The sequence below is a fragment of the Equus przewalskii genome, chromosome 8, assembly GCF_037783145.1.
Source record: "Equus przewalskii isolate Varuska chromosome 8, EquPr2, whole genome shotgun sequence".
In the NCBI taxonomy this organism is placed as follows: domain Eukaryota; kingdom Metazoa; phylum Chordata; class Mammalia; order Perissodactyla; family Equidae; genus Equus; species Equus przewalskii.
This window is the reverse complement of record NC_091838.1, coordinates 84244935-84269441: the sequence shown is the minus strand read 5'-3', so window position 1 is coordinate 84269441 and position 24507 is coordinate 84244935. Positions and strand designations below refer to the sequence as shown.

General features: G+C 52.0%; 2 protein-coding genes and 3 long non-coding RNA genes across 7 annotated transcripts; 2 read left to right on the top strand and 3 right to left on the bottom strand.

The window, feature by feature from the left end:
• Positions 1-7916: 7916 nt before the first annotated feature.
• Positions 7917-11384, bottom strand: GPAA1 (glycosylphosphatidylinositol anchor attachment 1). Of its 2 annotated transcripts, XM_008535090.2 has the most exons (12): positions 11174-11384; positions 10737-10916; positions 10542-10653; positions 10206-10353; positions 10024-10125; positions 9740-9936; positions 9468-9664; positions 9220-9373; positions 8960-9055; positions 8615-8805; positions 8363-8533; positions 7917-8256 (listed from the first exon to the last, which is right to left on the bottom strand). In XM_008535090.2, the coding sequence occupies exons 1-12, from the start codon at positions 11245-11247 to the stop codon at positions 8013-8015; spliced, it is 1866 nt and encodes a 621-aa protein (XP_008533312.1). In that variant the 5' UTR covers positions 11248-11384; the 3' UTR covers positions 7917-8012. The 2 variants fall into 2 exon arrangements, with proteins under 2 accessions (XP_008533312.1, XP_070488431.1); XM_070632330.1 differs by lacking the exon at positions 8615-8805.
• Positions 11385-11424: 40 nt separating this feature from the next.
• LOC103560802 (uncharacterized) lies at positions 11425-12637 on the top strand. The gene is made up of 2 exons (XR_547288.2): positions 11425-11638; positions 12411-12637. It is a non-coding gene; the product is annotated as an uncharacterized lncRNA (long non-coding RNA).
• A 414-nt stretch (positions 12638-13051) lies between these two features.
• On the bottom strand, positions 13052-15456 carry EXOSC4 (exosome component 4). Of its 2 annotated transcripts, none has more exons than XM_008535089.2 (3): positions 14433-15456; positions 13568-13774; positions 13052-13458 (listed from the first exon to the last, which is right to left on the bottom strand). In XM_008535089.2, the coding sequence occupies exons 1-3, from the start codon at positions 14463-14465 to the stop codon at positions 13099-13101; spliced, it is 600 nt and encodes a 199-aa protein (XP_008533311.1). In that variant the 5' UTR covers positions 14466-15456; the 3' UTR covers positions 13052-13098. The 2 variants fall into 2 exon arrangements, with proteins under 2 accessions (XP_008533311.1, XP_008533310.1); XM_008535088.2 differs by having other exon boundaries at positions 14770-15098.
• A 3257-nt stretch (positions 15457-18713) lies between these two features.
• Positions 18714-24483, bottom strand: LOC139085305 (uncharacterized). Its single transcript, XR_011543576.1, has 2 exons — positions 24355-24483; positions 18714-19180 (listed from the first exon to the last, which is right to left on the bottom strand). It is a non-coding gene; the product is annotated as an uncharacterized lncRNA (long non-coding RNA).
• Positions 20084-21396, top strand: LOC139085304 (uncharacterized). Its single transcript, XR_011543575.1, has 2 exons — positions 20084-20287; positions 21163-21396. It is a non-coding gene; the product is annotated as an uncharacterized lncRNA (long non-coding RNA).
• Positions 24484-24507: the final 24 nt, after the last annotated feature.

Sequence of the window (24507 nt, the reverse complement as noted above, 5' to 3'; positions counted from 1 at the left end):
CACCAGAAAAAGAAAAAAGGAGAAATTAAGACATTCCCAGATAAATAAACTGAGAGTTTGTCACGAGCACCCTGCCTTCTAAGAAATACTAAATAAAGTCCTCAGGTTGAAATGAAAGAACATTAGACAATAACTCAAATCCACATGAAGAAACAAAAGCATCTGTAAAGGTAACCACATAGGTAGATACAAAAATAAACAGAAATTTTTTGTTTCTTTTGAGGAAGATTAGCCCTGAGCTAACATCTTCTGCCAATCCTCCTCTTTTTGCTGAGGAAGGCTGGCCCTGAGCTAACATCCATGCCCATCTTCCTCTACTTTATATGTGGGATGCCTACCACAGCATGGCCTTCTGAGCAGTGCCATGTCCACACCTGGGATCTGAACTGGTGAACCCCAGGCCGCCGAAGCGGAATGTGCGCACTTAACCACTGTGCCACCGGGCTGGCCCCCTAAATCATTTTTGTTAGTAACTTTTTTTCCTATCTAATTTAAAAATACCTGCATAAAGCAATAACTATAAATATATGTGGATAGGCACAGAATGTATGAAGATGGAATTTGTGACAATAACAGCATAAAAAAGAGGGAACAGAGCTATACAGGAGCAACATCTTTTAATATTATTGAAATTAATTTAATGTTAATCCAAATCAGGTCGTTATCAATTAATATGTTAATTGTAATCCCAAGGGCAATCACTAAGAAGATAACTTAAAAAATATAGTCAAAGAGATAACAAACTAATTAAAATAGTACACTAGAAAATATCTATCTAATACAAAAGAAAGCAATAGTGAAGAAACTGAGGAACAACAACAAAGACATAAGACATACAGAAAGCAAATAACAAAAGAGCAGAAATAAATTGTACCATATCATCAATTACATTAAATGTAAATGGATTAAAATCTCCAATTAAAGGGCAGAGATTGACATAAAGGGTAAAAAAAAATTCATGATCCTGCTGTATAGTGTCTATAAGAAATACAATTTAGATTCACAGACATAAATAGATAGAAAGTAAAAATTTGGGGAAAGATGTACCATACCAACAGTAACCCAAAGAGAGTTGGAGTGGCTATACTAATAGCAGACAATATAGACTTTAAGACAAAAATTGATACTAGAGTCAAAGAATGACATTTTATAATGAAAAAAAGATCAATCCATCAAGAAGACATAAGAATTATAAAGATATACTTACTTAACAGAACCCCAAAATACATGAAGCCAAAATTGACAGAATTGAAGAGCACAATAGACAATTCAGTAATAGTTGGAGACTTCAGTACTGCACTCTCAGTAAAGGATAGAACAACTAGACAGAAGATCAACAAGGAAAGAGAAGATTTGGACAACACTCTAAGCCACCTAGATCCAACAGACGTCAATGAACACTCTAAGCAACAATGGAAGAGTACATATTCTCCCCAAGTGCACGTGGACCGTTCTTAGGGTAGATCATATGTTAGGCAACAAAACAAGTCACAATAATTTTTGAAGTAGTAAAATCACACAAAATATGTTTTCTGACCACCATAGAACAAAATTAGAAATCAATAACACAGGAAAGTTGATAAATTTACAAATATGTAAAAATTAAATAACATACTCCTAAATAACCAATGAGTCAAAGAAGCAGTCACAGGGAAACTTAGAAATCACCTTGAGGTGAATGAAAACAAAAACACAACATACCAAAACCAATGGGATGCATCAAGAACAGGGCTAAGAGGGCAATCTAGAGCTCGTTTTAAAGAGAGGCTGGTTGTTTCAGAAAGGGAAAGAAGAAAAAATAGGACAAAATCTGAATGTGAAAAGAAAGTTTAGAAGGTTTATGGGAAGGAGTCTTGGGAATAGAATTTTATGAGCAGTCATGACTCCCTAACATTGAAATGAATAAATTTTAATATCAAATAAGCTGATGCAAAATTAAAATTTGGCTTTCTTTTCTGTTAACAAGGTTCCTTGAGCTATTGGTCTGCTCTTGATAACAGATTGCAAAAGCATCTTTACCTTTAAGCAATATGCCTAGAAAACAGAGATTTTGTGTTTTATCAAAATAAGTTCCTGTGTTGTTTCTATCAGGTCTTTAATTACTCAAGACCACTGAGCCTTCTTACTATTTAAAGAGTTAAGTTTTGCTTACAACTATGTATGCTTTTCTCTTCACCCTTGAAACTTGTTATTGTTACTTTGATCAAATAGATACTTAAGTATTATTTCATAATGATCTGTGATCCTATTTGGTCAAGCACCCAAACTTTTTTTTTTTTTTTTTGAGGAAGATTAGCCCTGAGCTAACTACTGCCAATCCTCCTCTTTTTGCTGAGGAAGACCAGCCCTGAGCTACATCTGTGCCCATCTTTCTCTACTTTACACGTGGGACGCTTACCACAGCATGGCTTTTGCCAAGCGGTGCCATGTCCGCACCTGGGATCCAAACCGGCGAACCCTGGGCCGCCAAGAAGTGGAACGTGCGAACTTAACTGCTGCGCCACCGGGCTGGCCTGACCCCTCAAACTTTTTTTTTTTTTTAAAGATTTTATTCTTTTTCCTTTTTCTCCCCAAAGGCCCCCGGTACATAGTTGTATATTCTTCGTCGTGGGTCCTTCTAGTTGTGGCATGTGGGATGCCGCCTCAGCGTGGTTTGATGAGCAGTGCCATGTCCGCGCCTAGGATTAGAACCAACGAAACACTGGGCCACCTGCATAGGAGTGCGCGAACTTAACCACTCGGCCACGGGGCCAGCCCCAAACACCCCAAACTTTTTGATACTTTTGACAAGCTTCCCAAAATATTAAAATTCTAAATGACACTTTTTTTTTTCTACCAGGATGTAACTTTGGGATTTTCCAGAGGGCACCTGGGATCTCTCAAAAGAATTATTCCCTCCCCTTATAAAAAGAGAGATTACACTAATTAGGCTTATTCGGTATGTCAAATTACATGAGAAGCATGGTCAAATAAGTGATAACAATCCTTTTTAGGTTATATTTTATGTATGACTGTTACTAAAAAGTGTTCTAGAAATTATATAAAATTCCTAAACCTATGATATGTCCTAATATAACGTTATTACCCATAATTCTAGTTACTATCTAAAATGTAAATCACAGAAATACCCAAACTTCTTTGTCAGTTGCGTTTATCCATCTCCTTTTTTTAAAAAAGGTCTTTTGTCAGCTACAGGCAGTTACTGTTTTACTCTGATGCTTTTACCATTATGTTTCATTTGCAAAGAGATTCAGGGAAAGCCTTTGACAATTTGGAATACAGATTTTGATAACTTTCAGATCATAACACTGAACTGGGTGGGAGTTTCGGAAACTCAAGTGAAAGACTGATTGATTTAATATTTTGTTTTCCAGACGTAAAGGACCCCTTTTTCTCCTCTCCTTTAAGCTCCCCATAACTTACAACAATTTGGTAAACTGTATCTTTGCAACAAGGGTTGAAACATTTCATCTTTTTCTCTCTACCTGATCTCTTCAGAATTTGGAAACTCTTAAGTGTTCTTTTCATGACAATATATGTATTTGCCTGGGTTCAGTGAAGGTCTATTCTCCTTGTAAGGGGAAACAATTGAAAATATTGGCTACATTGCCAAGGCTTTGACTAGAATGTTATATTCAAGAAAGATGTACACAGACTCAGATACGACCAGACAGCTTTAACGAAATACTTGAAAAATTGGCCTAGTACTTTGCTTACAAGCTTTCAGCAAAGCAATCTTATAGAGCTTATACAGTCAATCACAGTTTTTGCTGCATTTATATAAATAATCAGGTCAAGTTTAATACAAACAAATTAGTTTTACTATGATTTTCTTTATTTTTTAAAATGGGGGTTATTGTGGAGATATGCTCACACCTTTGTAGACATTACATTCTAGTCCTATTAATTGTCTTTAAAGTTCTGTTATATACCTGTAAGCTGGACTGCATCCTAAAATTTTCTTAAATGTCTGGCTATGATACTCCAAACTGACATTTCCAATGTTAGTGCCCTTGAAATCTCCTTGGAAAGTGCTATACCAGGCCCTCCTCATTACCCATATAGCAGCCAAACTTCAGGGACTTGAGCCTTGGGTGCACATCTCACAGCTAAAGAAGGCTCCACTTGACACTTGTTTCCAAACAAACACTGCAGACCTCAAATCAAACTGACTAGGAAGAGAAGCAGCTGACATCTGAGGCAGAAAGCTTTCCCAAGATGACCAGACCAGGGCTGCACACCCTCTTCCCACTGCTGTTTCTTACTTTATTTTCTCCCTCTCTTTCCTAGAAGGACAATGCCCTTGTTTGCATTTCCCAATCCCTTTAGAAAGGGAGAAACCTCTCTGATTGCTGGATTTGCCATCAGAAGTCTCTGTCCAATATGGTAATGATCCATTAGTTCACCCTGTAAGTAATTTCACTAGGGCTCTAGATGGTATTATTTGTCTAAATTGATCTGCTGGCCCATTTTACTGACTTAGGGTGCTAGGCCTGCCTAAACTTGTCCCTTGCTTTAATTTAACCCAGCCTGGGAAGGGGAAAACAAGATCTTTTGAATATTTGTATGAAAAATTATTTGAGGGCACCCATGTAACCCAGGCCATCTGTAAATTTTTAGATACCCGTGTATTTAGGCAACCTCTTGATACATAACAACACAGTATCTGAGCCTAGGTCATGTAATGCTAACGCCTCTATGCTGATGAATGAGTCTATAGATGCTATCACTTATGTGGGTCCTTATGCATATCCCCTGGTTATGTCTTCTTCTGTGGAGGTTTCAGTAATGGCCTATATGCTTCGACAACTCAGTGCCTTGACAGCTGGAGAATACAAGGACAGTGTGCCCTTGCCATATTCACTGTCCTGTTCTCTCTGCATAACCAGAGACCTCTCATTGGTCTCTCCCATTGAATCTCCATAGTCGCCCTAAATGAGAACTTCCAGGAGGCGTACACAACTCTGGGTTTTCCTCCATGGGAAGAACTTTCTTTCCGTGGATCAGAGTGAGTGCCAACAAACAAATGATCAGGAGTCTCCCTGACTCTAGAAGAGCTGGCCGACTCCACAGCCAAAGCAGTTTCAGCTCAGCAACCATCACTGAACTCATTGGCCAAGGTAGTCTTGGATAATTGTGTAGCCCTTGATTATCTATTTGCTGAGCAAGGACATGTCTGTGCTGTGGGGAACGCCTCCTGGGGCACATGGATAAACGCCTCTGGAAAAGTAGAAACCCAATTACATAAGATCAGAGAGCAGGCACAGTGGCTACAACCAGTTCCACCTAACAAGCCACTGTCTTTTGATTTGTCCAGCTGGTACCTTCAGGTCTGGGCTCCTGGTTTAGAACCATCTGCAAACTGGGCTTCTGCATTGCTCTTAGTCTTACTCTGTCTACTTGTTGTGAAGTTCTGTACCTATTGCCTGTTCAACCTCTGTACAAATGACGAGTCCAATAAGGTCATGTTAACAGTTTGAAATGATCTCCAATGCCTACTATATTGGAGAATACAGACTTTAGATGGGAAATGCCTGAGAGTTCTCCCTCTTAACCTTCATTGTTACTCAAATGTGGCCTAAGTGGTTTCCAACCACCATGCACTTTCCCTCCAATGTGGGACATGACAACCAGGAAAGGTCCTTCCTGGCACCGAGAGACAAGACCACTACGTGCAGAGACCCTGACTGTTGATCAGAGATGCTTTCAGAGAAAGATCTTGATCAAAAGGGATAAACGTGGAAATCAGTAAAGGAAACCTCAACGAAATTGGAGTTGGGAAGGCCTGTAGGGGGAGCTCTCACCCCATCACCCATCATCAATACTCCAAACAGGAAGAGACAGATGCTTGCATCTCAACAGGAAGTACCAGTACTTTGCTACTGAAGGAAGATTTCTCTGCCAACCGGCAACAGCCCAGCCAATGAGAAACACCACAGCTCAGCCAATGAGAAACACCACAGCCCAGCCAATGAGAAACACCACAGCCCAGCCAATGGGAAACGCCACAGCTCAGCCAATGAGAAATGCCACAGCTCAGCCAATGAGAAACACCACAGCCCAGCCAATGAGAAACACCACAGCTCAGCCAATGAGAAACACCACAGCAAGCCAATGAGAAACACCACAGCCCAGCCAATGAGAAGCCTCCACAGCTCAGCCAATGAGAAACGCCACAGCTCAGCCAATGAGAAAATCTGCAGCTCAGCCAATGAGAAATGCCACAGCTCAGCCAATGAGAAGCCATTCCCACCCTGCACTGTTCCTCTCCCCCAATGGACTTTCCTTTAGAATAGCCCCTCCCTCTCCCCCTTTTTCTCTATAAAAGCAGCTCCCCTCCTTTGTTTTCCAGGTTTGCCTATGGTTTGCCATAGTGTGTACACCCTGAATTGCAATTCTTTTGGCTATTCCTGAATAAACTTGCTTTGAGAATAAAATAACAGGTGAATTTGCTTTTTGATAGAAGACAGGAAGCCCACAGACAAATGTGCCTGACTGATCCAGGGGAGAGACTCAAGAGAAGCCAACCTGGGAGGTGCTCCTGGGGGCTGCAAGTCTCTCCAAAGCCTCAGAAGCTGGACAGTTCATTCAACATAGAAAGTGACTAGAGGTTCCAGCCAGAGCTTGGGAACAAGTGGGTCAAAGACAGGCTGCTAGTCACAGTGGGGTCTCCAAGCACCCGAGCCCCACCCCCATCCCCAACAATGCTGGACATAGAACGCACATGCCCCCTCAACAGGAGACCAGCGGTGACTTCTCTGGAGAGAGGCCCTGAAGAGAATGCCTCCAGGTGCTGGGCCTGGGGGGAACACCAGCTGATCCCCTCACTATGGAGCCCCGGGTCTCAAGGGGAGCCTCCTATGGGAATGCAAGTCCTGCCATAGAGACAGGCTTTGGTGGCAGGAGTGGGGTCCAGAGCTTCCTCCTCAGGACTTCCCAGGCCACACCCTTCAGGACACGGTACTGAAGGGACACTGGTCCTTTGAGTTGATCCTACAGGCGGTGCAACTCCGCCTCCCTTCTAATACTGAGGCCTGTACAAGGCTGTACTTTTCTCACTGCCCTGTGGGGTACTGGCGGGAGCACCTTGGCCCTCCTGGGAGGAGAGGTCTCTTGGGCCTGATGTGGCCCTGGCATCACCAGAGGGCCACGCTTTGCTTTTTTTTTCTCTTCTCCAGAATGGACTCCGGATGTCCCACTTCCTTTCAGGGATCTTGGGACAATCACCAGCTTCTCTCTGTGCCAGCCCTTCAGTGCCCTCCCCCTTGGGGCTGTGTCCCTGTGTCCTGTTAGCTCCTGGGCGCTGCCGGGTGGGCTCTGCCTCAGCCCTGCACCTTGTGGGCACTTGGCCTGGGCTGGTTCAGCTCCAAGGAGGTTCGGGTGGGTGCTCCTCCCTGTTCCATCCCAAGCACACACTAAGGTTCTTGCCTTGCCTGGGCCTCCTCTGCAGGGCTCCAGCTTTGTCCTCTTAGCCCCAGCACTAAAGATGGTGTTGTGCAGTCTCTGGGTGCCTCAGCTCCTATGGGGACCCCAAGCCCTGCCCATGGTATTTCCTCTTACGCAGCACCGTGATTTCCACAGCACTGGACTGTGACATGCAGAGACCTCCAGGGCTGGGAACATGCACTTGGGGCAGGGGCAGGGTCTGCACTTGTCACTTTCAGATCCTAATCTCTGGGGCCAGCTGGTACCAGTGTCCGACCAAGGCTCTCCTCCTGAGGCTGATGCAGCTGGGGCCCTCACTCTTGCCACCAGTACCCCAGCTGGCAGGGATGCCATCTAGTAAGTGGACTGGGGCAGTGCCCTCTAGAAAGGAGGCATGTGGTATGCCAAGCCCTGCAGGCAGAGTTTCTCACCCACAGGCCCTGGAGCCCCACACAGACAGCAGACAGGGGGCCAAGACCCCAAAGGGCAACTGAAACAAAACACCTGTTTATTTTCCAGGAAGGAGAGAATGTGGCGGTGTTTGGGGAGTTCCCTTTCTAATCTTCATGCCACAGGGCAGGCGGACGTTACTTCCAGAAGAGCACATTCCAGAAGAGCAGCCAGCAGGGGTAGAGGCCCAGGGCCAGCAGCGGAAAGAGCAGGGCACCATAGGTGTGGTGCTCTAGCACGCCCTGTGCCAGCGCCGCCAGAAAGAGCTGCCAGCCCTCGGCCAGTGACAGCGGTGCCTCCTGCAGCTCTCGCCACAGGAACAGGCTGCCTAGGAGTGTGGCTGCCGGACTTGTCAGCACCAGCAGGGTGCCATAAAGTGGCCTGGGTGGAGAACCAGGGTCAGTGTGGGCTCTGAGGTGAGGGCACAGGCACTGGGAGTGAGGGGCACATCATGGTGGGTTCTGTGGTTGGGCTGACCAGAACATACCGGGGCCCAGAGGGCTTGGTGAGCGCAGCAGCCGGCACCATGGTGGCGGCCAGCAGGAAGCCCAGTGAGAAGTTGGTGAGGGTGATGCAGGCCAACTGTAGTGCCAGGTAGATCAGGGCTACCAGCTTCAGTGCCATCCAGCCCCTGTCCGAGGCCTGAGTGCTCACCACCCTGCAAGGCAAGGGGCTCAGAGGCAGCTGCTCGCATGTCCAGGGTGGCCCCTGTCCGCACCCACCCAGCCCAGCTCCTCACCAGTGAGTGTTGTGTGGGAGGGCCAGGCCAGCTGCATAGATGGCCAGCAGTGTCAGCACCACAGCCTCAGCCTCAGCCACAGGGAAGTGCTGGGTGGCCACATGTTGGCCCAGCACTGGCAGGACATAGAGGGCCAGGCCCATGGCCTGTGAGATCAGCAAGGGCGCCACAAGCGAGGCCAGCCCTATGCCCTGCAGGGCACACAGGCACTTGGAGATGGTCCCTGGGGCCAGGGGAGCCCCAAGGATCCGCTCCACCACTCTGTCAGTTGAGACTGAGTGGCAGCAGTAACCACCACCCAGGCCCTAGAAGCCCACCCGAACAGCAGGAGGTGGGCATCATCACCTGTGCTTGGGGTGGGAGAGGACTAGGTCCAGAGGCGCCCCCAGCCTCCTCAGGGCCCACTCCGGCCTCATGCAGCTGCATCCACAGTTCCAGAGCATGGCCTAGTCAAGGACCTTGACGAGAGGTGTGATAGGATATGCCAGGTAGGGGACCCAGGGCTCACCCCCCACTCCCTACCCTGAGGATGGAGGGCTCTCCCTAGCCTAGAGTGGAGGGGACTTGAGGCTGGCCACAAGTGGACAGCAGTGGGCAGAGGATATCTTGAGACCAAGGACCAGGAGCAAAAAGCCAGCAGCAGGCATGTAGAGGCCGATGGAGACGAAGCGGGAGAGCGCGGGCAGCAGGTAGAAGAAGAAGGACTGGTGCAGGCGCTCCAGAAGGTGGTTGAGCTTGCGGAACACGCCCTCCAGAGCCCTGCAGGGCGTGGGGCAGAGTTACGACCCGTCAGACCCCCCAGGCACCCCCACTCCACCCCAAGCAAGAAAAGGGGGGACCAGAAGTCGCTTACTTGCCCACTGCCACCAGGTCATACTTATACTGGCGGAAGCTATTGATGCCACGTAGTGTTAGGGCCTCCACGCGGTAGCGCAGGAAGAGGCCATGGGGGCCATGGGGGCGGCCAGAGGCCTGCTGCAGGACCATGAGCAGCAGTGTCTGCAGACCCTGCAGTGGCCCGTCTATCGATGTCCAGTCCTGGGCCTGCAGCTTAGAGGGTTTGGGGAAAGGGTCAGATAATCCCAACACACTGACCCTGCACCCCCCCCAGGCAGGCGGCCCTACCTTGCCCTGCAATGTGCACAGCAGCCCCCCTTTCTGGCAGAAGGTCTGGAAGAGGTTGAGCAGGTCGAGGTTGGGCAGCTGCCCGTTGAGCCCCTCCACGGCCACATCGAGACTAGTGACCACATCACTGCTGAGCTCCAGGGCCACCGCTGCCTGGATGGCCCCAGCCCGGCCCTGCAGAGGGGATGACTGCATGCCTGTGGGAGCAGGCGAATGAGCTGCCCACGGGGTCTGGTGAGGACAGTGGCCCCGAGAGAGGGGCAAGGGCAGGGCAGGGCACCCACCAGTGACATTGACGTCGTGGTAGGCTTCAAGCCAAGCCTCAGTGCCCAGAAGGTCGTGTTCCGTCACCAGGAAGATGATGTCTTTGGCCCAGTAAATCTGCCCTGGAGGCCAGAAGCAGTGTCGGCAGGGCCTGGGGCAATAGCCAAACCCTCCCCTGCCAGCAGCAGCCCCTGAGCCTCACCCCGGAAGTGGGCAGCGAGCGCCAGCAGCAGCCCCACAGCCTGGCTGTTGGTGGAGTCCGGGCCACAGGGTACGGTGAGCACCAGGGACTCGGTGCTGGCGGCGCGAGGGGCTCGCAGGATACCGTACACGTTGGTGCCCGACACCATCTGCGCGCAGTATTGGTGGGGAAGCCTCAGCTCGACGCCCCCCCCAGGCTGAAGCCCCTGCCTTTTTGGCCCTGGAATGCCCACCAGGAATTTCCCTGGACCCAGGCCACTCCCCCGCTGAGCTCCCTGGCCTCCAGCCACCCCCTCAAGCTGCTTTGTGTCCCAGGCACACCCCTCCCCAACAATACGTAGCGCTCGTGGGTCTCATCTGGAAATGGCAGTTTCCGGGAGAAACTCTGCGTGTAGACCTCCAGCCCCACTGACCGCATCGTCCGCTCCAGCCAGGCCACGGGCAGAGCCCTGGGGACACAAACAGCGTCTGAGCAGAGCTCCCCGGCCTCGCGCGCCGCGGCTTCCTCCATCCCCACCGCTCCACCGCTCACCCCGACTTCCTGCGGTGGGCGGCGAAGTCCCGGGCAAAGCCCCGCGCACGGTCTCCGCCCGCAAACTGCTCCTCCACCATGGTGGAGCCCATGGCGTTCTCCGACATGTACGTGCGCTGGGTCAGCGGCGGGAAGGCCAGCGCCAGGAACCAGGCGATGCCCGCCACGTAGCTCAGCACGCTGCGGGGAGAGAGGACGAAGCGGCCGCCGGGGCGTTAGCGCGTCCGCACGCCGGCGGCGGCCTCACCCTCTGCACGGGGGGTCGAGGGGGCGTGTCTGAAGGGGCTGGGCCCGGAGTCCCCGCACCCGGGCTGGAGGACGAGAAAGCTGAGGCCGGGCCTGATGCCCCGAGTGACGCCGGCGGACGGGAGCGCCGGGCGCGAGCAGCCCGAGGGGCGCCGGTAGCTCCAGCCCCCGCCCTCGGGTCCCACCCTCACCAGAGCGGCGCGTTGAGGCGCAGCACGAGGCGGGCGAGCGCGCGCCGGCGCACCGGGTCCGACAGGAGGCCCATGGCGGGGCGGGGCGGCTCCGGGACCGCGCTCCCGCCCCCAGCTACGGCCCCGGCCCGGCGCACAGCTTCTGTCAGACCCGGGGCTCCGCGCCCGCCGCACTTCCGGTCCCGGCGGCCCTCGCGCCGCTGCGCATGCGTATGTGTCCTCGTTGTACCCGCCCCTCCCCGGTTACTCCCGCTGCGCATGCGCGGAACAGAGCCCGCAGGAAGGGAGGGGGCTCGGGCTTCCAGCCCACCGAGGGCGGTCTCCGGGAGGCTTGGGCTGGCAGTGTACGGTGCCGGAGGAGAGCAATGAAGACGACGGGCCGCGGCCCGGGCTGGTAGGGGGCAGCAAGAAAGTTCCAGCTCGAAGGGTCACAGGAAAATCCGAGAAGGGCGATGAATAGGACAGGTGGGTGAAAAACCGGAGGCGGCGACCAGAGCATGGACGCCCGCAGGAGATTCTGAAGGTGCTGCTGCTGGCAGTGACAGGTCTGAGTGCCGTGGGGTGGGTGGGAGGTAAGGAGTCTTCTGTGAACTGAGAGGCCAAAGGGTACGCCAACTCATTCCTATGGATGTCCATCACCAAAAAAGCACCGAGGTCATCGGGATCCGATGACCACAGGGAGGAAGGTGGGTGGTACTTTGGGCCAAAACGGGTTTCAAAGGAGCAGGGGCATGTAGAGTAAGAAGTGGGAAGCACTCCTGTCCAGGTGGAGGTGCCTGGGATATTAAGGGAGAAGCAGCTCCTGGGTGCAGGCTGCAGGGGCTGGTGATCAGGGCTCAGGCAGGTATGAGGGCCCGAGGTAGAGGAAGAGGGAGCCGGCTGAAGAGGAAAGTGCAGTAGTGGGGCAGGGGGGAGTGTGTGTGTTCACTGAGGAAGGGTCAGAGCTGGGGAGAAAAGACTCCAGATGAGAACATGTGTCTGTTGTAGTTTTGGAGACCAAGGTAAGTAGCAGGACAGGCCCAAGGGGCTCTCCTAGGGGGAAAGGTGTAAGTGAGCATAAGTGAGCTCATCTTTTTATGCTAAATGACCCCAGCCCCTCCTCTGTGACTACTCACTGCTCTGCACATACTCTAAAAAATTCATGTGGTGTACGGATTTATGGCCTCTGCTTATGTGTGTAGTCCCTGATACCTTGATAAATTAAAACTTTGTTCTATGAGTTTCTCTCCGGGAACAGGCTGACCACAGGTGGGAAACAGACCTACAAGGTAGCCATCACAGCTGACAGAAGAATGGAACAATGCGATGCCTGGTGACCGACATCCCTGGACCCCATCCTCACTGCCCGTTTTCTCTATATAACTGCCTCAAGATTCTGTAATCCTTGAAGATTGGTTTTTGACACATTAGTCACCCATGTTCCGATTTGCCAGCTAATCTAATTAAACTTCCTTTCTCAGCTAAGATCGCAGTGAGCAGAGTGAGCCCATTGCTCGGGATCAAAGGGGCCATTAAATCCAAGCCATAATCCAGAAAATGTGGGATATGGCCCCCACATTTTCATGGTGGGTACCCACAGCCAGCCGAGTCCTCCTTCAGCCCTTATGCTAAGGGTCCTGGATGTGCTGAGGGGAGGATAAAAGACTCCACAGTCTGATGGCCTGGCTCATTCCACCAGGCCGCGCTTCACTGCTCAGCTGCCTTGAACCCCTCCTGGCACAAGCTGCTCTCTCCGCCCAGGGACACACCTCTTCCACCTTCTTCAGGGTCTGAATCCTGAGGCTGCAAGAGGTGTGTAGTTCATGTGTATGGGAGGGTCCCTAGTCACCCCCAGGAGCCAGGCTCTGAAGGCACAGAAGTGCTGTGAGGAGATCCAAGTACAGTGGACTGTGTGGATTTTATTCTGGGCATGGGGGGCGGGGTGCTCAGTCCCCCAGCAAGATGGAGGCCTCATGTACATGCTGCCGGACCACACGGTCCAGCAGGGTGTGCACATCACGGGCGGCCCGGGCAGCAGCCTCTAACACCTGCTCCAGGTGGTCCTCATGCAGCCTGGCGTCCATCTCAAGCAGTGCAATCTGGCCTGAGGCCGGCAGCAGGGCCAGGGCCAGCTGGGGGCCACCAGCTGCTTCCTCCACGTGGCTGAGGTCTGCCAGGGCTGTGCCGTCCACAAAGCCAGCTGAGCAGGCACACACAAAGTCCCGCATGGGGATCCCAGCGTCCATAACTGCCAGCGTGGCTGCATTCACACAAGCCGCGTAGGTCCCACCATCTGCCTGCAGCACCTGCAGGGAACCCCCCCACACAATGGCATCAGTCCATTAGGCTGCTGACCGCCTTCCCCCTCTCACAGCCTCCATCCCCTCCCTGGCTTGAGGGCTGCTGCCCGCTCACCTGCACGTAAATATCAATCTGGGAGCGTGGATGCAGCTGTGTAAGGATGGCTGCCTCGAAGGTCTGACGCAGCTGTAGGCCCATCTCGCAGGACTTCCGGTCCCCATGTGGCCGCCGCTTGCGCTCACCTGTGCTGAAGGTGGCAGAACTGTACTGACAGTTCACCAGTGCCCTGTCTGGCAGGGCTCGTGCCCGTGAGCCCCGGATCTGGGGGAGGAAGGACACATGAGCTAGGCACACTCCTCCCAGCTCACACTACCCCTTCCTCTGGCTTAGGCCCGGAATCTTAGTCTCTCTCCTTCCTCTCCCTCTACCTCCAACATCTCAACAAAGGCAACTACTTTATGTCCAAAATATAGCCTGAGAAAGGACCACCAGCCAGTCTCTAAGCCACCATCACCTCTGGATCTCCTCTCTCTTAACAGGCCTCCTTGTTTTCATCCTTGTCTCATTTCCTCCCAACCCATTTTCCATTTGTAGCCAAAGGCAAAGCCTGTTTACAAATATCAAGTCTGATTCTCCTATACATACCCACATATCCTACTTACCTTCCAAACGCTTCCCATCACATGTGAGATAAAATCCTAAATCTTCTCCCTGGTCTACAAAGCCTTGAGTTCTCCCCTCCCTAGAAACCCCGCAATCTCATCTGGAATTATTCCTCATCTCCCGCACCAGGAGCCTTTCTGCTCTGCAAACGTGCCATGCCTGTTTCCCCTACTCGTCCACTCCTGCTGGAAGACTGGACGCCTAGACTCAGGGCGCTAAGCGAACATTTTTTCATGCCTGCGTTAACTAAGTTAACGTCTGAGGTGACAGGTGCAGAAAGGCAGGGAGGTGTGTGGTCGTAGGGAAGGGGACTTGCCACGTAGATAAGGTGGGTCTGGGGAGGCGTCATCCGGACGGTGATGTCGGAGTAGAGAGCTGAGAGGTAGGGAGCGAGTGGGAGCGCGCCTGGCGCTTTGAGGAACAGCAAAGAGTGGAGAGCGCAGGGGACAGGGGCCGACGAGAAAGGCAGGGACCACCGTGCATCACAGCAAGGACTTCGGCTTTTAGTCCGAGTGAGCAGCGGCCCTGGGCATGTCCGTCGCCTCCCGAGCCTTGCTCAGTCTGGCGGCCCCGCGCACCCCGCAGAGCGGCTGCCGCCCGATTCCTCCGCCCGCCGCCGGAGCCGCCCTGCTCGCGCACGCACAGCCACTCGCCTCGTGCGGCCCGTAGACCACTGCTAGCGCCTTGGTGTTGCCCTGCTCGATGTAGGCCGAGCCGTCGGCCTGCGCGAACACGCCCATTCGCGCCTGGATCTTGCGCAGCTCCCCGGCGCGCCGCCCGTCCACGCGGTAGCCTTGGTCCGACAGGAGCTCCAGCCCCGCCATGCCGCCCGCCGCCAGTCCCACTTCTGCCTCTCTGAGAACTACAGTTCCCGGCGGCCCTGACCCCCACTTCCGATCTCCTGGCGGTTTCCGGTGGTCCGGCTCCCGACTTCCAGCCTCAGAGAACTACGGTTCCTGGCTGCGCCACTTTCCTCACTTCCGGTCCCGTGGAACTTGGGCAGAGCTGATCCGGGGAGAGGAGGCTGTACCCGCGGCCGCTTGGGGGAGCTGTCCTGCGGCTGTCGGGGGTGGAGACCCCCTGGGGAAGAATCTCCCGGTCGCGCCCCGTCGAGTAGTGGGGTGGGGGCGGTCCCCAAGGCCCCGGGGACCCACTCGGTCCTCGCCGCCCTTGCCGTCGCCGGCGCGCGCCTGAGACCGGTCCCAGGGGCCCGAGGGCTCCTCCGCGCTCTCCTCCCGAGGCAGCCGGCTCGCCTGTGCTGCGCTTTGACGCCTGGAGCCTCCCTCCAGGTTCGCTGGGCGAGAGCAGCCACTGCTGGGAGGAAGCATCCTTTGGTCTCTGATGGCGTCTAGCTCTTGGACATAAACGCGTTCATCCAAGCTGAGACGCGCTTCCTGTTCTCCTTTCCTTACCGTTTAGTTTTTACATTTGTTCTTTCGAAAAAACAGCTACGTTGGCCGGCCGTGGCCTAGTGGTGAAGTTGGGCGCGCTCCACTTCAGCGGCGCGGTTTGGTCGGCCTCGGTCCCCAGCTTGGGCTCCCACCTACATGCTCGTCAGCCATGCTGTGCCGGCGACCCATGTATAGGACGGAGGAAGACTGGCACAGATGTTAGCTCAGGGGCAGTGTTCCTCAGCAAAAACAAAACAAGACAAAGCCCAATACATAATTTATATTATACGTACACATGGTCACATTCTTTTTAGAGCAATTTTTCTTTTCCTTGTTGGCATGGTTGTTCTGTCGCAACCCCTCATCTACCTTAACCTAATAAATGGTTCTTTCCATGTTTTTCTCCGTACTCTCATAGTTACATCAAATCATACACATATACCTGCAGCTGTACATGTACGCCATACAGTGGCTTTTGGAACTCTGGTTATTTTTTGAAATGGGTTCACTTCTGTGGAAATTAACAAAAGAAACCTCAAGTAAACTGGAGTCTCGGAGGCCTGTCTCGGAGCTCTCATCCCATCACACCTGTCAATTACACCAAACAGGAAGAGATGGGCGCTTGCATCTCAACAGGAAGTACCACTGCTTTACTTCTGAAGGGAGATGTTTCTCCCCACCTGGTAACAGCCCAGCCAATGAGAAACAGCACAGCTCAGCCAATGAGAAGTGCCACAGCTCAGCCAATGAGAAGCACTGCAGCTCAGCCAATGAGAAATACCACAGCTCAGCCAATGAGAAACACTGCAGCTCAGCCAATGAGAAACACTGCAGCTCAGCCAATGAGAAACACTGCAGCTCAGCCAATGAGAAACACTGCAGCTCAGCCAATGAGAAACACTTTAGTCCAGCCAATGGGAAATGCCTCAGCTCAGCCAATGAGAAACACAGCAGCTCAGCCAATAAGAAACACCACAGCTCAGCCAATGAGAAGCACTGCAGCTCAGCCAATGAGAAGCTGTTCCTGCCCTGAACGGTTACTCTACCCCAATGAACTTTCTTTTGAAACAGCCCCTCGCTCTCCTCCTTTTTCTACGTAAAAGCAGCTCCCCTTCTTTGTTTGCAGGTTCGCCATCGGGTGCCCATCATGCGTTGTGATTGTTTTGGCTGTTCCCCAAATACAGTGGTTTTGAGGATAAAATAGGTGAATTTCCTTAAGATGATACTTCATACACACTTTTCTGTTTTTCACTCAAAAAATACCTTATGAAATCCATCCAAATAGTCCTGTGGAACTATCATTAATTTTTTGTTAGCTGCTTGATACCCATGGATGTGCATATCAGGATGTATCCTGGCCACTGCCGCATTGTGGACAGTGGGTGTGTGTTCAGGGGCTTGCCCTTGGGGGATGGAACTTCAGGATAGGGACTTGCTGGGTGAAGCCTGTAAGTGTGAATTCCCTTTTCCCTCCTTTCCTACCAAGAACAATTGTTACAGTTTTTTACATAATCCTTGTCAGTCTGCGGAATGTTACTGACATTGTGTTGTTACTCTCTGGCGTTTCCTGGCCTTGTGTATTCCAGCATCTCATGTCAGTTCAATCCAGCGGAACTGCTGGTAGGTCTACAGGAGTGAGAAATGAGGGGCTTCCCTTTGCACGTACCTCCTGTCTCCAGGTACCTCTGTTTCCCAGTGGTCAAGGGCACTAGCAGGGAGCTTGTTTCCACGTCTACCAGTTGCATTATTCAGCCCCTCTGCAGTGCTTAGGAAGCCAGATCCCACACTTCCAGTTTGTAAGTGGAAGGGTGAACCAGCAGAGTTGCTACACTCACCAAGAGGAGGCGAGATTCATGGGGGCCTAGGAAGGTGCACAGGCCCGTGTCCCCACATGGCCCACATGTGGCATCTTTCAAGTCTTCTCTTGCCCTCCCATTATATCCAATGCAATAAAATGGGCTCCTTTTTCCCTTTAAGAGTGAAGATACCCTCACCCTTTCCAAAAAGGGATTGTGTAGGGGTTATATATCTGTTTATCTCTTGCATAACCTTAGTGACTTCAAATAACATAAAATGATTGTTTTATCTCTTGCAGTTCTGGCGGTTGCCTGGGCTTAGCTAGATGGTTTGCACTTAGGATCTTTCCTCCCTGCGGTCACTGAGGATGGCGGCTGGGGCTGGCATCACCTCGAAGGCTTCCTCCCTCGCATCTTTTGTGGTTGATGCTGGCTGTCGAGACATCACACCTACACGTGGCTTGTCCATGCAGCATGGGTTCCTCAAAGAATGGTGCCTGGGTTCCAAGTTGACTTCCCAAGACAACAAGGTGGACGTGCATGGTGTTTTTAAGACCTAGGCTCAGAAATCACATGGTGCCACTGCTGCTAGACTCTGTGGGTCAAGATGGACACAAAAGTCTGCCCAGCCTCAAGGGGAGGGGACACAGACCCCTCAGTAGGACCAGGGTCAACGTCAGGCTGTTAGAAGAGTAGGTGGGATGGACATACTATGGTGGGCTAGAGCCCCAGTCCCACAGGCACAGCATCCCTTCCAAGGTGGTGGGCTCCTAGAAGACTGCAGCACAAGGGCTAGTGAGCCAGCTACAGCTCTGCCGCTGCACCCGGTCCGAGGCTATGATGGCCGTCATCCTGTGCTGCCAGCCACCTGCAATCTCCCTATCCTCAGCTCTTCAGCTGGACCCAGCTGGTTACTGGTGGAGTTACCCAGGCCTCCTTCCCTCAGGGATTTGAGCTCTTACAGTCCCTGTTTTTACCGGATAGAGATTTCTGTAGTTGTCCACTGATGCAAGTGGAAGCCCCACGGTGCTCAGCCCCTGTTGTGCAGTATTGGCCCTAGAGCTCAAGATAATCAGGATAATGTTCCTTGGCCTAAGGAGCCCAAAGTGGCCTGGCCGTGGCTGTTTCTTCCAGATCATTGGAACGCTTACTGTCTCCCCTGGTGGAATGTTCCCCACCCCTGGGAACTAGGACCTCCAACCTGACGGCATCTACGACTTATGCTATGGGCCATTCCTGCCCCCTTGGTTCTCTGACCCTTGTATTCTAGCCGTAGCTCGCACACGTGGGTGGATCCAGGTCTTGGGTGTTTAAAGCTTATAGAAATTTGGGAGCTGTGCTGGGGATCCCCAAGACCACTCCTGGGTTCAGTGATTTGCTAGAAGGATTCATAAAATTCAGCACATATAGTCCTACTCACGACTAAGATTTATTACAGAGAAAGGATATTAATCAAAATCAGCAAATGAAAAGGCAACTGGGATGAAGTCAGAGGAAGTCAGGTGCAAAGTTCCCGAGTCCTCTGCCAGAGAAATGGGACAGGACACACTCCATTGCCCCAGCAACAAGGGGTGAAAGCGTGTGTGAAGTGTTGTCCACCAGGGAGGCTCACCGGAGACTCAGTATCCAGGGTTTTCGTGGGGGCTGGTCGCCCTCTGCCTGGCATGTACCCAATTCCAGACTCCCAGAAGGAAAGCAGGAGTTCAGCATACAGCCTGTTTGTTTGTGTGAACAGTTTAGGCCCGGTCGCCACTCCTCTCAGGGGATGGGAGCAATCCTCTGGAAATGTACGTGCCCAGACACCAGCCGACTTGCAAGCATGCCTCTGACGGAGAGCAGTCTCAGGCCGGCTGGGTTAACTCTTCACAAAGGGCCCTCTTTAAGAAAGAGAAGACAAAGAATGTATCCAAAATTAACTGAATAGAGAAAAGAAATCCAACATGTAACACAAATTTTTAAAATTGACCGATATCACAAACAGAAAACAGAAAACCACCATAGTGTCGTGAATTAACTTCTGATATGTTTGCCTAACTTGCTTCCCTTAAGCTTTTTGGGTGCATACTCTGATGGCCTCTTGAGACGACAACACTTTTATGATGTCACCATCTACATAGAGAAAGAACACAATTCGGTGTGTCCTCTGATGCGTTTGATCAAAGTTTATTTTTATTTATAGCTTGGAAAAGTTACTTTCAGTAACAGCTCCTTTGGATAATATTGTATAAATGTTTAGAATTGTTAATTTGAGGAAACTTCTATCAAATTTCTTTTACATGTGAGCCGTAAGATTTCGGGGCCTTTTGGGTGTTCTTGTTTGCGACTTAGATATTTTTTGAGTGGACACCACTCATTAGCCAATTCCATCAGCCTGACGTGTCATGACATGCAGCACAGAGGGAGGGGGCTGTGTTCCTGGAAGCCCCTTCTATACCAGAATGACAGCAGTAGCTTAACTCTACCAGGAAGTGACTGTCCCTGCGAAACTCAAACCAAATGTGCCCCCAACTCAACCTCCCGGAGTGAACCCCACAGCGCCCCCTCCAGCTCCAGGCAGCAGGGGAGGAAGTGACCGAAAGCTGGTTGCAATGGGAAGAGAAAGCCTTAACTGATTGTGATTAAATTATTTCACATTTGCAAATTTTACAAAATATGCAACCATATGAACACTTTGTCAGGGTCCTGCCCTGGAAGGGGTTGTGTCAATGAGAGGCCTGAGCTGGGCCTTGTGACTTCACAGTGAACCTGTCCCCGGAGCCCCAACACACTAGAGTGGTAGCGGCACATCTCAGCAGCGTCCCACCCCGAGAGGGGCCTCCAGGGGACTGGCACGTGGGAGGGCCTTCACCAGATGGTGTCACCGTTCTATTAGGCTGACAGGGAACTTGGGAAGACCAGAGAGCCCCAGGGGCGTGAGCTCACTGCCACAGTTCATCAGCTCTAAGATGGGTCCTCGGTGTGCCGCATGTCCAACAGGAAGGAAGGTATTTGGCAAGTCTGGGGTGGAGGTGCTGAGAGGAACTCCAGGCAGGGAGGGCAAAGCTGTGTCCAGAACAGGGTTCAGCTCAGGGAAGCACAAGTCACTGCCCACACCAGGCGGCAGGGATCTGAGGTCACGGGTGTCTGCTGCCACAGGCTGGGTGCAGCAGTGGCAGGGGGACCCATGCAGACCCACCACAGCCACTCTGTTCGTGGGCCTTGCATAAGCAAAGCTTTGATGTCTTTGTCTGCTAAGTCCCAAATCTGGGCCCCTTCGAAGGCGGATGGTGTAGCCTACCTCTCCTGTGCAGCTGTCACACTATCCTGTGTCTTTGCATGTCTCATAATTTTTTGTTGAAAACTTGGCATTCTAGATGACCTCTTGTAGCGACTCTGGGTTGTGATTAGCCAGTCCCACCTTGGGCTGGTTGCTCTTGCTGATCTGTTAGTTTGTTAGTCTAGCAGCTGGTCTGGACCAGTTCTGTGAGGTCTATTCCCCAACATGGTGTGGCTCCTGATGTCGCTGCTCAGTACCCCCTAGCTCTTACGCTTCAGCCTGGATTCCTAGAAGTCACATCTGAGTCAGCACAGCTTAGGCTTCAGCACTGATCGGGCAAAGGCTGTGCTTACGCTCTCCGAGCCAGTGAGGCACCGTCCTTCCCTGACGGATCAATTGATGGAGAATGCTTTCAGGTCTGCCCTGTGTCCACCAGTCTCACAGGCTGGAGAACACCTGCCAAAGGAGTCCAGGTCCTAATCCCCAAAGGCTGAGAACGTTACCGTATAGGGCAGAAGGGACTTTGTGTGTGTGATGAAGAATCTGGAGACTGGGAGATTGTTCTGGATTACCCAGGCGAGCCCTATATGTAATCCTTTTAAGGTGGAAGCAGAGAGAGATTTGGTTACAGAAGAAGAGAAGGTGAGGTGACCACGGAGGCAGAGACTGGAGTGATGCAGCCAGAAGCCAAGGAGTGCTGGACGTTGGACGAGGCAAGGGACAAATTCTCCCCTGGAAACCCCAGGAGGAAGCACTCCTGCTAACACCTTGATTTTAGCCCCGTAAGACAGCTTGCGTGTCCAGAGCTGTAAGAGAATAAACTTCCGTTGTTCTAAGTCTTCAGGTTTGTGGTAATTTGTTAGAGCAGCTGCAGGAAGCCGACACCCCAGGGAGCCGTAGCCCCCGAGTGGGCGCAGCCTGGTGCCTGTCCACAGCCTCTGGACTCCGGGGGACAGTTGCAATCTGAACAGGGTCCACCTTAGCTGTCTGTTTCCCTGGTTCTCCTTGTTAAACGCCTGGCTGGCTGCCTTTTCATGTGTTGCTATTAGTTTCATTGTGCCATTAGCTTTTTTATAATTTCTCACCACTAAGATCTCCATTGTCTTCCACAATGTCACACTTGATGTCCGAAGAAAGTCAGCGCGCTCAGTCTCCGTGGAGCTGCTAGTGTTTCTGTCTCGCCTCTTGTTCTGGGCAGGGTCTGAGGGGGCTGGGGGTGGGGAGGAAGCCTGCTTCACCCAGAGTGATACCTCTGATCCACAAGTAGGTGTTGCAGGGGACGGTATACCTTATCCTCTCAGCTCGTCCTTCCCAGTGTGGAACCTCCGCCTACAACCGGGAGCTGGGGGACAGGGAGCCCCATGTTCTCGGCCGCACCCTCTCGGAGCAGAGCTCTCACGACCTGGAGCTGGGTTGGGAGGGAGCAAGTTCTGGCCCAAATGTCACAGATTCCTGCTGTCCTTACCAAGGCTTCGTAGACCTCCTCGAATGACTGCTGTCTGCCCTTTGGTCAATATCCAGCGTGAGAGGGTCATCCAGCCCTCCTAGAAGTCCTGCCCCACCAGGCCCCTCAAGATCAAGTCTTGGCACAGGCACGCTGTCGCTTCTGCTGCATTATTCTGGTCAAAGTAAGGCTCGAGGCCGGCTCGGATTCCAAGGGATGAGACTGGACCCGAGCTCTCGAGGGGAGGGCGGCACCTGCCTCCATGGGCGGCCGCAGTTGTGGGCGGCCGGGAATGCCCCAGATGAGGCCACTGCCAGGCTCCTCCAGCGAGGGAGATGGGGCTGCTTCTGCCAGGAAGAAGGGCTCATGGGAGTTTGGGGGTGCAAGATTCGAGTGTCTCCACTCAAAGATCCCAGGCTGGGTCTCAAGGCACTGCCTCTGCTTTTATGATCAGGTCCTGGGTTTCCTTCAACACAGGAGGCTGCACTCATCTTCTATTGCTGTGTAACAAGTTCCCACAAACATGGCGGCTTAAACTACATCAGTTTGTTAACTCACAGCCTATAAGTCAGAAGTCTGGGCACAGGATGGCTGCATTGGGAAATTGACTTGAATGACTATCTGATGTGACTACCTTTCAGCTTGATGAACTTTCTTTAGTATTTCTTGTAACCTGGAGATCTGCTAGCAACAAATTCTCTGTCTTTATCTTGGATTGTCTTTATTTCACCTTAATTACCAAAAGATAATTTTCCAGAATATAGACTTCCTGCCTGAGGTTTTTTTTTTTTTTTTTGTGAGGAAGACTGGCCCTGAGCTAACATCTGTTGCCAATCTGTTGTTTTGAAGATTGTTGCCGAGCTAACATCTGTGGCAATCTCTCTCTATTTTTTTGTACGTGGGATGCCACCACAGCATGGCTTGATGAGCGGTGCATAAGTGACCTGTGAACCCCAGGCCGCTGCAGTGGAGTGTGAACTTAAGCACTACACCACCAGCCAGCCCCTGCCTGAGTTTTTTAATGATGTTGGGCATGTCATCCCGTTGTGTCGTGGCCTCCACTGTTTCTGATGAAACAAAGTTAGGTGTCGATCTTACTGGGTTTTCTTATGTGTGATGAGTCATTTTTATCTTGTAACTTTTGAGGTTTCTCTTTGTCTGTCAATATTTTGACTATGATATGTCAGCTCCTAGGGACCACCCACATTCCTTGCCACATGGCCCCCTCCAGCAATGGAGAATCGCCTGTACATGGAATTGCTTTCATGCTTTGCGTCTTCCACCAGGAAGAGACCATCCTTTTAAGGGCTCACCTAATTAAGTCAGGCTCACCCAGGATAATCTCCCTTTATACCTCAGCTGTCAGAGAACATTACCTAATCATGGGAGTAAAATCCATTCTATTTACAGTCCTGGGATTATGCAGGGTGTGTCCACCAGGGCAGGAAACCTTGGGGGCTTTCTTAGAATTCTGCCTACCACAGCCCACCCTCTGGCTTCCAGGGAATGTCTGAGTTGGAGGCTGGCTGCCCTGAACCTGTCATTCTTTTGGGTAAGATCTCCAGTCCTGTCAGAGAGACTCTACTCTGTATCCTTAGAATTGGGATTATTTCCCAGTTATAGGAACTATCAAAATTGTTCTCATTTCCATTGAGATTAAGTGCAGTTGCCACCCCGTCTCCTGGAACACTGCTTTCAGAGGGGAGGTGTCCCCCGCCACAGTCAGCACTGGTGAGAACTCCTGCAGAGGTTCCCCATGCCACACGGAAGCAGCGGGGAGGGACATGCCATCTAGGAGAACCTGCCAGTTGACAAGTGGGAACTGCACGGAGCAGACCATCAAAGAGGAAAGAAATGCTGATCAGAGTGGAAGAAAAGGACACAAACGATGGCCCCTGCCCAGAGCTGCTCATTACAGGAAGAGAGTCCTTCCCATGTTCTGAAATGAAAACCTGATTGTCACTCTTGGGGGGGCTCCCCTGCCCCCAGGAATCTGTTGCCTGCAGACCTCTCTTGGGGCCTCCTTGCTGTCCACTTCACCCCCTTCCCTGAGGTCGCAGCCCTGAATGTGTTGCCTTGTCCAAGGTGCCTTTCCTCCATGGGACAGTGCCACTCCCCGCCACTCCCACAACAGGCCCAGTGCTGTCTGGTCCCTCTCTTTGCCTCCAGCCCCAACCTAGTGCACTCATAGGCTCAACTCATGCCCCGGGGCTCTGACCGACCCCCCCGCAGGCTCTACTGTCTGGTTCCTGCTGCCGCTGGACCCTGTGCCCCCTCCCTCAGGGCAACTCGATCATCCACCCTCTGACCCCTTTAGAGGCTGTGCTGGCCAATTGCCTCAGAGACGGTACCATCATCAGCTCCACAACCTGGCTTGGGCAGGTGGGGACAGTGCAGCTGGTGGCCAGAGGTCAGAGATCAGGTGCGCCCTGTTCCCATGGGTCAGAACTGCTGGTCCCGGCTCTGAAGCCCCGGAATGCAGCCGAGGCGTGGGGGCAGGGCGG